At 36.9% G+C, this 14,582-nt stretch overlaps 1 protein-coding gene across 4 annotated transcripts in view; it reads right to left on the bottom strand.

The window, feature by feature from the left end:
* Positions 1 to 14,582, bottom strand: part of DPP10 (dipeptidyl peptidase like 10) — a 1,288,081-nt gene that overhangs the window by 516,821 nt on the left and 756,678 nt on the right. For all 4 annotated transcript variants that reach the window (XM_067742149.1, XM_067742151.1, XM_067742148.1 and 1 more), the window contains exon 2: positions 1,195 to 1,309. In XM_067742149.1, the coding sequence (XP_067598250.1) occupies positions 1,195 to 1,309 (115 nt within the window). The remainder of the gene's footprint in view (positions 1 to 1,194; positions 1,310 to 14,582) is intronic.

The raw sequence follows: 14,582 nt of genomic DNA, 5'->3' as shown, positions 1-14,582 counted from the left end.
AAGTCTCCTCTTCGGTTTCCTCTCTCCTGACTCCCTTAATTTCTTTCTCAATCTCTTCATATGTGAAATAACAACTACAAACTATATTTTTGGGAATCTATACATTTCAAAGCCAACGTTTTTACCAAGATGGTATATGTCACAAAGTACCATACTGGAACACCTGATACTGCAATTTGTATAATTAGCCACCATAATTAGTTGACTGAATGACTCTGTGAAAGAGAGCTTTTGTTAATCAAATGTTGTACATGAGGAAATAAATTCAGCATGTTTAAGGGGCTTGTAAATAACAAAACTGGGGCAGGAACTGAAGTTATAAATTTATAGCCTTTAACAACAGGCATATGAGTTGATCTGGGGACTAGCTCAATCCTATCACAGAAACGACCATTTTTTTCACCGCCATATATGGGGATCAGTTTTTGAGCAAGCTAGTTGGGTGGGTTGTACTAGCATGACAAACTTTTTTGTTCCTGGAAGGCAGTTTGGGAGTTTAAAATGTGAGCAGCCTTTCTCTGCCTTCTGTGTTATCACCTACCAAACAGTAGTAAAACTTCTGAGTACTGAAATAAACCCCAGAGAACAATTAAACCTACTGATAAGTTATATAGTAGTTTTCAACTATTTAACATAAAGGACACAATTTAAAGAGTAGTGCAAGAGCAAACTGGAGAGGGTCTTTAGACAGAGAGAAACTGGGAATGTATAAACTACAGAGAAAGACGAGAGAAAGTGGAAGTGTCTTATTTAGAGGCTTAGCTCATTTTCTTTTGATCTAATCCTCTTTGTCTGTCAAATCCTCCCTTACCACTGTCATTATAGTTGGGCTGTCTCCTATATATGGAAACTTCCAGACTCCACTCCCTCATCTCCACCCACAATAAAAGTCAAATGTGTTCCGCATTTATTAAATTGACAAACATAACAAGTCTCTAAACAGCACTGGAGACCAAAGATTTCCTTGGCATTCTCAATATATATATTTTACATTTCAGCTTCCCCCAACTATCTTGCATGGTATTTAAACCACAAAATGACTGTGCCATTTGTGAAATGTCTGGTTATTCATTTTTTTATTCCAACCAATGCTAATGTGTTCTAAGAAACCACATGTGACTACCCTATTAAGGCATTTGAATGTGAAATTATCATCCACAATACCATCATAAGAGAGTAATAAAGACAGATTACCTGGGGTTAAGAGGATGACTGACATAGTGATGAGTGAGCATACAACTAAAATCACCAGCAGGGCAATAGCAATTCCCTTCCAGTTTCTCTGTGGAGGGCTGTTACTTCCCAGTTCCTACCGAGATAGAAAAAAAAAGAAGTTTCATAATTATACATGCTCCAAGAGAAATGTACTCATAAAGGAATGATTCAGTGCATGGAAGAATCACATTGAAAGCTGATTAGAATCCTCTTCCTCTTTGGTAGCTCATTTAATTATTCAAAGGTGCATATATTATAAATGGCTATCTTTTGGGGGGCAATCTTATTTCTCCAACAGATAAAGCAGCAAAGGTTTATGCCTGTTGTCTAAAATGTGGATGGCATTAAAATACATTGAATATAAACACTAGGATGATAGCCAAAATACTCTGCAAAATAATTATGTAAATAAAGTGTGCCCATTTACATTTTTTCTTGCTACAATGGAACCTACAATAAAGATTTAAATATTAATATTCCTGAAGCACTATAGACTACTTTTCTAACTGGTAAGGGGAAAAGAGATTAGTGATGGGAAAATTATTCAAAAATGCCCCCTCACTGCAGAGCAGTGCACATTTGTCAACTCAAAAGGTCCTTTTTTTAAACAGTTCCCCTACCACTCATAAATATCAACAGAATGTAGTAACTAAATTAAATGAGCGCTTCTATATCAATGGTTTACGACATCCTCTCCCTGGGCAGCATGCATGATATTGGCAAGGAGGTATGACTGATGGGGTAGGATAAACTTGAGCATTTCTTACCATACATATAGTAAAGCTTTTCATTTTTCAGATGATCTGTGTTCTATTCTACTGACTAGAAATATATGAGCATCATTCACCAAAGTAAAGCACAGACCACACTAGTTTGAAATAAACGCCAGATTTTCTTTATAATAAAGTTTATAAAACACTAAGCTTCTTGTTTCTTTCTTCCTGTCCCAATCCCCAGCCTCTTTTCCTCCAGTCCTAATAGAGCCTTCTTTATTCAGAAATAGTCAAATGATTTGGGGACAAATGAAACAAAACGTAAAGGTTTCCAGTTCACTGTATTTGCACAAATCACCCAAGAAGCCACAGTCTTCCTTTAAACAAAGATAAGTAAAATAGCAAACGTTTGATAAGCTATAAATGGCTTATTGTGACTCACAGTTTAAAGCACTGAAGCCAATTTTCATATAGGGATAGTGGCATTCAGTTCTGCGATAAACTCTTTGGACTTAAAGAATTAGGTCCTAAATAAATGCAAGAAGAAACCACGCATAGGAGGTATTTTGTTACTGTTTGTTTTTCCCCTTCTCAGATCAGTAGCTTTAGGTTTTACACTCTGATGAACCAAATCCGGCAGAAATCAATTCCAATCTTTTTTCTAAAATGGCTCACTCCATACCTCATGTTCATGCTTATTAATGCTTATCGTCCAATACCTCTATTCCTTCTGAATTTTGGTTACAATTTCCATTCATAAACTTAGTCCACATAAATCGAAACAGTAGATTAGCAAATCATCAGCGTTTCAGTAACAACATCAAGAAAAGCAATAGTTGTCTTAAGACCATAAACCCTTTTCTGGAATGCAACGTGACTGCAGGTTCCCTGGGCAATTTCTTTGTCAGAATCTGTGTGGTGTGATGACCAGTTATGCTCCATATTAAGGCTCTATTTAAGACTACTCAGAAGCCAGAATGATAGATTAGAGAGGCAATGCTACACGTAGATGCCTATGCTGGGCAAAAAGTTGTGAAACACTCATCTCAAGAACTAAGAGATAATGAAAGAAGGGCAACAAACAATAGGAAGTGAGTATCTGGACCAAGAATCATAAACACTTTCATATTTATTAACTCAAAGGGAGGGAAGAAAAAGGAAAGAGAATAATTGTAAGCAATTATAACTGACTTCTCAGTCCAGTAAAGGAATCAAGGGGAAATGATAATTTTAAATCTACTGACTCTGATCTTGATTCACTGTCACTGGAACACAAGGCAAATTATTAGACAAATGTGTTCAGAGTGTGTTTTTCAGTTTTTGAATATGTAACTATGCAATGCCTACCAAGCATTGTCTAACAGCAATAATAGATACCTTATTATGTGCCTCGTATTGTACTGAGTACTTTATATTCACAATCTCACAAAATCCTCATGAGAATTAGGTGAGATTACTATTATTTTGACAAATCTGCAGATGAGAAACATGGGATTTACAGAGATAAATAACAAACCACTTACTGCTAATAAGTGGGATATCTCAAGGTCCAATCCATAAAAGTCTAGCTTCAGAAACCACACTCACACACTATAATATGCTATTCTAAAAGGAGACATTTCTTGAATCAATCAATAAGCCAATGAATCAAGGAATGATTTGAACCCCTACATAATAATAGTTGTACTTTAATACCTTTTATCTGAGAAAATTCACAATTTTATAAAAGCTCTTCTGAAGTCTGTAATGCTTTCAAATAAACTCATATTTTCCCAGGAATGGCAGACTAGAAAAAATATACCATTTTTAAAAATGGTAAAACATGTTTGAGTACAAAATACTTTTCTGTTCATAAAGTGATGCTCATAAGAATGTCTGGCTCCTCTAAAAATGACCCATCAATATCAAAAGCATCTACAAGTCCCTGTTTTAGGAACTGCAGACTTAATGAACTCTTACTATAATTCCCTCCTTTCCATCCATCTTAAATTCCATTACCATTATAATATTTCTAAAGCACAGTTTCACTTACATCACTTTATTCACAAAGTCCTTTAATGTCTCTACATTATCTAAAGAATTAAGTGCAAATGTGTGAGTCTAGAATAACAATGGTCTATAGCCAAGCTCCAGTCTTTTCATCTAACTTGATCTTTTTTTTTTTTTTGAGGAAGAACCCTATACTGCTCTGATTACCATTTCCAACATATGCCTCAGATGCTTCAAACTTCACCCAACCATTCCACTCCCAGTTTTTTTCTCCAATTCGTTTCATATGCATCCAGGTACAGACATTGTCAATCATTCAACATCCTGCTCAAATGTCTCTTCTCTTGAAAATTTCCCCCAATTATGCAAGCCAGATATAATTTTCCTTCTGAAAAAAAAAATGCCTAAAATGCCTTGTACCAATAGGTTTGAGACCAACTCTGCTACTTAACAGCTATGAGATTGCAAACAACATGCCTCTACAATTTCCTAAGCCTCAGGCTTCTTTTTTAGCTGAACAACTGGAATAATAACAATATTTATTTTTAAATGTAACAAGGGTTAAAACAAATTATTCAAACAAAGCTCTCACTTAAATGTACAATAAGACAGTTCACACTAAGTGAACAGCTTGGAATGTGCTTCCTCAGTACACTTGCACATGTCACTCTTTCTCTCTCATCACTTCAGGTCTCAATCTCAAATGTTCCTTCCTTTGAGAGGCCTTGCCTGGCCACCCTCTACAAAATAACATTCTACATCCACTTCTATTTCTTCAATTAGCTTTATTTTTCTTCATATCATTATCATTTTTGAGTATATTATGTCCTAGTAAATCATATATCTATAATAATATAAATTAAGTTGTTTAAATGTTCATTTTGTCAGTCTCAGCTCTCCAGAATAGAAGCTTTGTGATGTCAGTAACCTAGATCATCTTGTTCTCTGCTACATCCCTAGCATTTTGAACAGTGTTTGGCACATACTAGGTATGCTATAGATAATAAACAAATGAATGAATGAATGATAGCAGTTCTGATGATAATGATGACGATGGTGGTGATGGTAATGCTTAAAGCCATGTATAAACAGCCATCATATCCCTGTCAAAGTTATCTCCTTAAGGTAAGGAGCACATCTTAGATAACTTTATATTCCTTAGACCACTGAACAAATTCTAGTCCTCTTAATAGGTGCTTAGAAAACAGTTACCCAGTTAATTAAGTGGTATAAATGGTACCTGAAATGGTACAGAGCTACAGTGTCATTAGTTAAATACACATCAATAGTAATTTTAAAAAAAGGAACTACTTGCTATAGATAAATTTGATTGAAATTATTTTTAGCTTCATTTATCTGATGCTTGGATCCCAAAATACAGTTGCCGTTCTTCAGTTTATCTTCTTCTTCGACAACCTCAGTAATTTCTATTGTTGCTGGAAGTGGTTCTAATTGGCTCTGCTTTTCAATGACTTCCTCCTAGCCAACACCTGAAAACATACACGCCAGGCCCACAGGACAGGTTTGTGCTGGGCAGCAGCCTGACCTTGCAATGTCATCGTCTGAATGCTTTGGAGGCAGCACAGAGTCAATGTTGGGATACTAAATCCCCTGGAAAGGTTTGAAGGTATAAGAACAAATGTTTAAGAATCCATATATACAGTTGTTTTTAAAGTCAGTCCTCCAGTGGAGAGATGCATAGGTTAAAACACTTGTGTCCAACTGCAGCTGATGTTCAGTGTTGAGATCGTCTAGAGATGTTTTGGTGCTGCAGGCCAAACTAAACTCAATCTGTAACCTAGTTATTTATGTTGTGTTCACTGCCAATCAAATTACTCATCACCCTTTAGAGAACAGTTTAGTGTATAAGACGGATGTTCTCGGCACACATAGTTTATCTAAATCCAAATGCATTTTTAATTTGTTCAAATACAAAGGAAAAAAATTCCAGAAATCATAAGCAGAAAACATCCAAGACTTCTATATCATTTCCTTGGGCAAAATAAGGAAAAAAGCCGAACCAACAAATTCAATTTTCTTAAAAATAAGAAAAAGAATATAAATGTATATAATAAATATAAATATATATTCCACTTGTAGTTCCCCTTAAAAAACTCCATGTTCATCTGCCACATGCATCATGAAAAGAAATATGATCCCTCCATATTAAAATTGTATCAAAAAGTAATAACATTTACAGGAAGATACAAGGAGGAAAAATCATCAAGATATTGAAATTATGTCTGTAGATTGGATGAGGGTGTGTTTTAATAAAAATAGATTTTTTCATCACATGGTGTTCACATTCACAACTGTGAATAGTCTCAACTGTGAATAGGTCAAAAAATAGTCCAAAGCATTTACGCTTAATAATTGCAAAATATCTTAAAGGAACTTAAGGTACTTTTAAATGTTGTATATTGTTTCATGATATTAGAAAAGCATAGCATTACGTTAAGACTTTTAAAGCCCTCTGTAAAATAATGATTAAAAAATTGATTTAAAAAAATCCTTTTACATCATTCTTAGAAACGTTTAGCCAGCTCTGACTTGAAAGACCTTGAGATATGGGTATTCAGCAGTTGGCCAATTCTCTTTAAATCATTCTGTTTAACAAAATGCACTGGAGTCTTTTAGAATATAGAACATTACACTACATGCAACTGGGAATACAAGTTAAAATAGAACTGTCCCCAGTGAGTATAAACACTAATGAAGATTTTGCTTACCACCAGTATAGTACGAAGTTATATAAATAAAGGTAACCCAGCAAATCACAGAATTTTTCTATGGGAAATGAGGGGAGAAGTTATTAACTTCCTTGTACTGATATAATTTTTTTTCTTTAAGCATTCATACAGCATTTCCTAAGAAATAAGGTACTAGATGTGGTGGGATTATAGAATTACATATACAAAATCTGGAAAGACAAAAAGGAATCAGAGGATTTTTTTTCTTTTTTAAATAGGTGGAAAGTGTGTATAAAAATACACACTTAGGTATTAGAAAATGGAACAAAGTGTGCATTTTTTTTCTTTCTAGCAAAAATAATAATTGACAATATTTACAACCTGGAATAGACCAGTAAACGTAAAAGAAATTGAGACAATTTTTTATATAGCTCCACAAAATTACAAGTCACAGATTTTGCCTCTAAAACGCAAATAATTCCTGTGCCATTTGAAACATTTTAGAGTATATTGAAGAAGGAAAATTCCAAAATTTTAATGTTTACCTTGTCTTGATTGTCTGAAATAGAAAGCACATAAAACAAAAAAATTAAGCTCAATTTAAATAAAGAAATAGATGCAAAAGTACTAAATAAAATGTTAATGAATTCAAAGCAGGAGCTCAATATAAATAATAATTAAATATTGTGAGATATTTCTACCACTAGGAGATATAGTCATAGTTCCTTACAACATTTACTGATATCAGTAAAGAAAATATAATCATAGAGATTGTTTTTCATATTTAATTTTCAGTTTAATACTTGTAATACCTACTGCTTCTTAAAATTGCCCATTATACTGTGGACATTCACAAGTTCCTCATTTATCATGCTTCTCCAGTTAGAAGTCTCTATGCTAAATAAAGTGCATAGTTTGGTAAATAATCATATTTCATACAGAAAGTTATACATTTTTTCAAAATTACATCTATTATAGTTTTGTGTTATCAGTGTACATGAGGCAGTGCTGAATAAGTGCTACTCATAGTATGAACTATAGACAGCAGGATCAACATCACCTGGGAGCTTATTAGAAACGCAAGACAAGAGTCTTTTATTGAGATTTGCTCTATTCTTTTTTTAAAAAAATTCTGATTTGGTTTTATCTGTTCAACATTAATTTGTTTATAAAAGAACTAGCAATTGTCTCAGTTGTAATTTGTCATTTATAATTCTCTGATAATTATATTTGTTTGTGACACACTCCTAGATGGATCACCATTAAATTAGAAACAAAACAAAGATGACAGCTATCATCAATATATTTTTCAGTAACAGTTTCACATTTCTATTATCATGATTTAGAGGTTTGGCTGATCATCTATGATTCTGAACCTGTTTAGGCTTCAAAACCACAACTAAAACTGTAAAAGAAACAATTAAAAAAGCAAACAAACAGATCTGATATCAGCAAGATGGCAGACGAGGATGTTCCAGGTCCTCATTCCCTCATGGAAACATCAAGTAAACAACTATAGAGTGACTAAAATAGCATTACGGGAGCTCCAAAAACCAGTGAAGGATATGCAGCAACCAAGCAAATGCCCAATCAAGAAAAAGTCACACTTAAAAAGGCAGCAGATTTCATGGCATGTGTGAATACCCTCATTCCCTCCCTGGCACAGTTTAGCATGCTCAGAAGGAAGTGACTCAATTCCCAGTTCCTTCCTTCAGATGGAAAAAATGAGTGGAACTTGTTTGCATGTTCTGGCCTATCTGTGGGCTACCTGAGGAACAGGTTTCTGTCTTGCCTGACAGAAATAGCAGCATAGTTTAGATCTCAGGTTAGAAGGCATGGAAAACAGTGGAGTCTTCCATGGTGCATGAAAACTGCTGAACTGTAAACAAGCAGAATTTGAGGACAGAGATTACCTGCTTAGAAACACAGTGGAACACTTAAAACCTTAAGAAATAGCAGGGTGATACTCTTAAAGAAATCAGGACATTTTAAAACAGCCACGTATACAGGGGAACTGGGGGTAAGGGAGGGCGGAACACGTACACACAGGCCAAGGGAAGACAAATGCAAAAATCCTGAGAATATCTTGAGGCTTCCTGCTGGACTGATTAGAGAACATCTTTCTGTGAACAGAGCCAGTCTCCAAAAACTGGAAGAAGTGGCTATTTTTTCAAATGCCCTATTTTCAACAAAAGATCACAAGTTTACAAAGCAACAGGGAAACATGGTCCAGTCAGAGAACAAAATATATCTCTAGAAACTAACTGTAAAGTAACAAAGGTTCTGGACTACTAGAGACTTTAAAACAGCTATCAGAAATATGCTCTAAGAGCAAAAGGAAAACATGGACAAAGAATTAAAGAAAATCAGGAAAATGATATATGAACAAAAGATGATCGACCAAAATACAGAAATTATTGAAAAAAAAAAACACACACAGAATTTCTGGAGTGGGAAAATACAATAACTGAATTTAAAAACCTAACAGCAGACTCAAACAGTAGAAAAAAGAATCAGTGAACTGAACACATGTCCTTTGAAATTATCAAGTTTGAGGAGCAAAAGGGAAAAAAAGAATAAAGAAAGTAAACAGAACCTATGGGACTTATTGGGTAGCACCAAACAGAGCAATGTACATATCATGAGAATCTCAGAAGGAGAAGAAAAAGAGAGAGAAAGGGTACGAGAGTTTATTTGAAGAAATAATGATGGAAACTTCAAATCTGAAGAAAGATACGGTTATATGAAAGCACCAAAAGCTCAGTGAACTCCAAGGAAGATGAACTCCAAGTAAGATAAACTCAAACAGATCCACACTGAGACATATTTTAATAAATATATTAAAAGTCAAAGATAAAAAAGAGAATCTTGAAAGAAAAGTGACTCATCACCTACAAGTATCTGCAATACGATTAGCAACGGATTTCTCAGCAGAAACTTTGCAGGCCAGAAGCAGTGGGACAATATATTTAAGGTACTGAAAGAAAGAACTGTCAACCAAAAAAGTCTATGTTCAGCAATAATGTTCTTTGAAAATGAGGGAGAAATTAAGACATCCCCAGTGACATAAAAATAAAACACCTCATTGCCCCTACACTTGACCTACAAGAAATGCTAAAGGGAGTCCTTCAAGTTGAAATGAAAAGATTGCTAGATATAACCTGAAGTCATAATAAAATGCAAAGTATTCCATAAGGATAAATATGAGGACAAATACAAAAATTAGCATTACTTTAATTTTGGCTCCTAACTCCACATTTTACTATTCTACAGAATTTAAGAAACAAAAACATAAAAATTAATTATAAGTCTGTGTTAATGGGTATACAATACAAAGATGTAATTTATAACATCATTTACATAAAGTAGGAAGGATGGAGCAAAAAAAAGAGTCCAGTTTTTGTATCCATCTCTTTGTGGGGAGTTACTGTTTAATGAGTATGGAGTTTCAGTTTGAGAAGATGAAAAAGGTTCTGGAGATGGATGGTGATGATAGTTGCACAGCAGTATAACTGTACTTAATACCACTGAGAGTACACTTAAAAATTATTAAAATGGTAACTTTTATTTTATGCATATTTTGTCACAATTTTTAAAATGTAAATAATAGCAACATTCATCATAGGAACAGATACATTGACTTTAGAAAGTTTTAGTGTCCAAAGGAAGAAAACCACAAAAGTTTACCAGAGGATTTCTAAGACCACTTGAAGGAAATAGGGAATCACTGCATTCCTGTTAAGCATGATTCAATATGGAAAAAACGGTCATTTCCTAGATTAATCTAAAAATTTTAAGTAATTCCAATAAAAATCCCAACAGAACTCTTTTTCCTTGAACTGATAAAATTATCTTGAAATTCATCTGGAAAAATAATCATATGTAGATAGAATAACTTTGAAAAAAGAAAAATAATGATGGATGCCAGATACTACAATTTAATATAAATCTGTGCTAATGAAAATTGTGGAATATTAATAAGAAAGGAAATATTAATAAACACAACTATATTTCAAAAAAATTCCATGCACACACATATCGACAGATTGTTTATATTTTGAACCCAATTTCTCATTATACCTTCTTTCTGTAAGAACGCCAACAGGGGTTTCACACAACACTCCAATGAGGTGATTCATGGTCTCTATGGTGCCAAATCAGAGAGCCAATTTTTCCATTATTTTACAGGAATTCTCAGCAGCATTCTAATCCATTAACCAATATATCCTCCCAGGAAAGTCTTTCCTGTGACACCACACTCTCCTGTTTTTTATCCGGCATTGCTAGCCACTTCTCCATTTTCTTTACTGGTTTCTTCTTAGGCTTACCTCTAAACTATGGAGTTCCCCCAGGCTAGGCTCGGGCCCACCCTTTTTCTCAACGTGAACACTATTTCTAGGGATAGCATTTAATCTCATTTTATATCACTCAAAACATTTTCATCAGTTTTATATGTTAAATGTTTAAAATGGAGGGGCCGGGAGGATGGCGGAAGAGTAAGACGCAGATATCACATTCCTCGCCACAGGTACATCAGAAATACATCTACACGTGGAAGAACTCCTACAGAACACCTACTGAAGGCTGGCAGAAGACCTCAGACCTCCCAAAAGGCAAGAAACTCCCCACGTACCTGGGTAGGGCAAAAGGAAAAACAGAGACCAAATAAGAGGGACGGCACCGGCACCAGTGGGAGGGAGCTGTGAAGGAGGAAAAGTTTCCACACACTACGAGGCCCTTCGCGGGCAGAGACTGCGGGTGGCGGAAGGGAGAGCTTCAAAGGCACGAAGGACAGCGCAGCAACAGGGGTGCGGAGGGCAAAGCGGAGAGATTCCCACACAGAGCATCGGTGCTGACCAGCACTCACCAGTCTGAGAGGCTTGTCTGCTCACCCGCCGGGGCGGGCGGGGCTGGGAGCTGAGGCTCGGGTTTCCGGTCGGAGCACAAGGAGAGGACTGGGGCTGGCGGCGTGAACACAGCCTGAAGGGGTTAGTGCGCCACAGCTAGCCGGGAGGGAGTCCAGGAAAAAGTCTGGAGCTGCCGAAGAGGCAAGAGACTTTTTCTTGCCTCTTTGTTTCCTGGTGCGTGAGGAGAGGGGATTCAGAGCGCTGCTTAAAGGAGCTCCAGAGACGGGTGCGAGCCGCGGCTATCAGCTCGGACCCCAGAGACGGGCATGGGACGCTAAGGCTGCTGCCGCCGCCACCAAGAAACCTGTGAGCGGGCACAGGTCACTCTCCACACCTCCCTTCCGAGGAGCCTGTGCAGCCCGCCACTGCCAGGGTCCCAGGATAGAGCGACTTCCCCGGGAGAACGCACAGCGCGCCTCAGGCTGGTGCAACGTCACGCCGGCCTCTGCTGCCGCAGGCCCGCCCCGCACTCCGTGCCCCGCCCTCCCGCCCCGCACTCCGTGCCCCGCCCCGCCCCGCCCCGCCTTAGTGAGCCACAGCCCCCGAATCAGCGGCATCTTTAACCCCGTCCTGTCTGAGCGAAGAACAGACGCCCGCAGGCGACCCACACGCAGAGGCAGCGCCAAATCCAAAGCTGAACCCCGGGAGCTGTGAGAACAAAGAAGAGAAAGAGAAATTTCTCCCAGCAGCCTCAGGGGCAGCAGATTAAATCTCCACAACCAACTTGATGTACCCTGCATGTGTGGAATACCTGAACAGACAAGGAATCATCCCAAATTGAGGAGGTGGACTTTGGGAGCAAGATAGATTATTTTTTCCCCTTTTCCTCTTTTTGTGAGTGTGTATGTGTATGCTTCCGTGTGAGATTTTGTCTGTATAGCTTTGCTTTCACCATTTGTCCTAGGGCTCTATCCGTCTGTTGCTTTTTTTTTTTCTTTTTAAAAAGTTTTTTTCTTAATAATTATTTTTTATTTTAATAACTTTATTTTATTTTATCTTACTTTATTTTATTTTATTTTACCCTCTTTCTTTCTTTCTACTTTTTCTCCCTTTTATTCTGAGCCGTGTGGATGAAAGGCTCTTGGTGCTCCAGCCAGGAATCAGTGCTGTGCCTCTGAGGTGGGAGAGCCAACTTCAGGACACTGGTCCACAAGAGACCTCCCAGCTCCATGTAATATCAAAAAGCGAAAATCTCCGAGAGATCTCCATCTCAACACCAAGACCCACCTTCACTCAATGACCAGCAAGCTACAGTGCTGGACACCCTATGCCAAACAACTAGCAGGACAGGAACACAACCCCACCCATTAGCAGAGAGGCTGCCTAAAATCATAATAAGGCCACAGACACCCCAAAACACACCACCAGACGTGGACCTGCCCACCAGAAAGACAAGATCCAGCCTCATCCACCAGAACATAGGCACTAGTCCGCTCCACCAGGAAGCCTACACAACCCACTGAACCAACTTTAGCCACTGGGGACAGACACCAAAAACAACATGAACTATGAACCTGCAGCCTGCAAAAAGGATACCCCAAACACAGTAAGATAAGCAAAATGAGAAGACAGAAAAACACACAGCAGATGAAGAAGCAAGGTAAAAACCCACCAAACCTAACAAATGAAGAGGAAATAGGCAGTCTAGCTGAAAAAGAATTCAGAATAATGACAGTAAAGATGATCCAAAATCTTGGAAATAGAATAGAGAAAAAGCAAGAAACATTTAACAAGGACCTAGAAGAACTAAAGAGGAAACAAGCAATGATGAACAACACAATAAATGAAATTAAAAATACTCTGGAAGGGATCAATAACAGAATAACTGAGGCAGAAGAACGGATAAGTGACCTGGAAGATAAAATAGTGGAAATAACTACTGCAGAGCGGAATAAAGACAAAAGAATGAAAAGAACTGAGGACAGTCTCAGAGACCTCTGGGACAACATTAAACACACCAACATTCGAATTTTAGGGGTCCCAGAAGAAGAAGAGAAAAAGAAAGAGACTGAGAAAATTTTTGAAGAGATTATAGTTGAAAACTTCCTTAATATGGGAAAGTAATAGTTAATCAAGTCCAGGAAGCACAGAGAGTCCCATACAGGATAAATCCAAGGAGAAAGATGCCAAGACACATATTAATAAAGCTATCAAAAATTAAATACAAAGAAAACATTTTAAAAGCAAAAAATCCTTAACAAAGTACTAGCAAACAGAATCCAACAGCACATTAAAATGATCATATACCATGATCAAGTGGGGTTTACCCCAGGAATGCAAGCATTCCTCAATATACGCAAATCAATCAACGTGATACACAATATTAACAAATTGAAGGAGAAAAACCATATGATCATCTCAATAGATGCAGAGAAAGCTTTCGACAAAATTCAACACCCATTTATGATAAAAACCCTGCAGTATGTAGGCATAGAGGGAACTTTTCTCAACATACTAAAGGCCATATATGACAAACCCACAGCCAACATTGTCCTCAATGGTGAAAAACTGAAACCATTTCCACTAAGACCAGGAACAAGACAAGGTTGCCCAGACTTACCGCTATTATTCAACATAGTTTTAGAATTTTTAGCCACAGCAATCAGAAAAGAAAAAGAAATAAAAGGAATCCAAATCAGAAAAGAAGAAGTAAAGCTGTCACTGTTTGCAGATGACATGATACTATACATAGAGAATCCCAAAGATGCTACCAGAAAACTACTAGAGCTAATCAATGAATTTGGTTAAGTAGCAGGATACAAAATTAATGCACAGAAATCTCTTGCATTCCTATACACTAATGATTAAAAATCTGAAAGTGAAATTAAGAAAACACTCTCATTTACCACTGCAACAAAAAGAATAAAATATCTAGGAATAAACCTACCTAAGGAGACAAAAGACCTGTATGCAGAAAATTATAAGATACTGATGAAAGAAATTAAAGATGATACAAACAGATGGAGATATATACCACGTTCTTGGATTGGAAGAATAAACATTGTGAAAATGACTCTACTACCCAAAGCAATCTACAGATTCAATGCAATCCCTATCAAACTACCACT

Source organism: Pseudorca crassidens, chromosome 6 (assembly GCF_039906515.1).
Source record: "Pseudorca crassidens isolate mPseCra1 chromosome 6, mPseCra1.hap1, whole genome shotgun sequence".
NCBI lineage: Eukaryota > Metazoa > Chordata > Mammalia > Artiodactyla > Delphinidae > Pseudorca > Pseudorca crassidens.
Note: the sequence above shows the minus strand (reverse complement) of the source record. Positions and strands in the feature narration are given on the sequence as shown.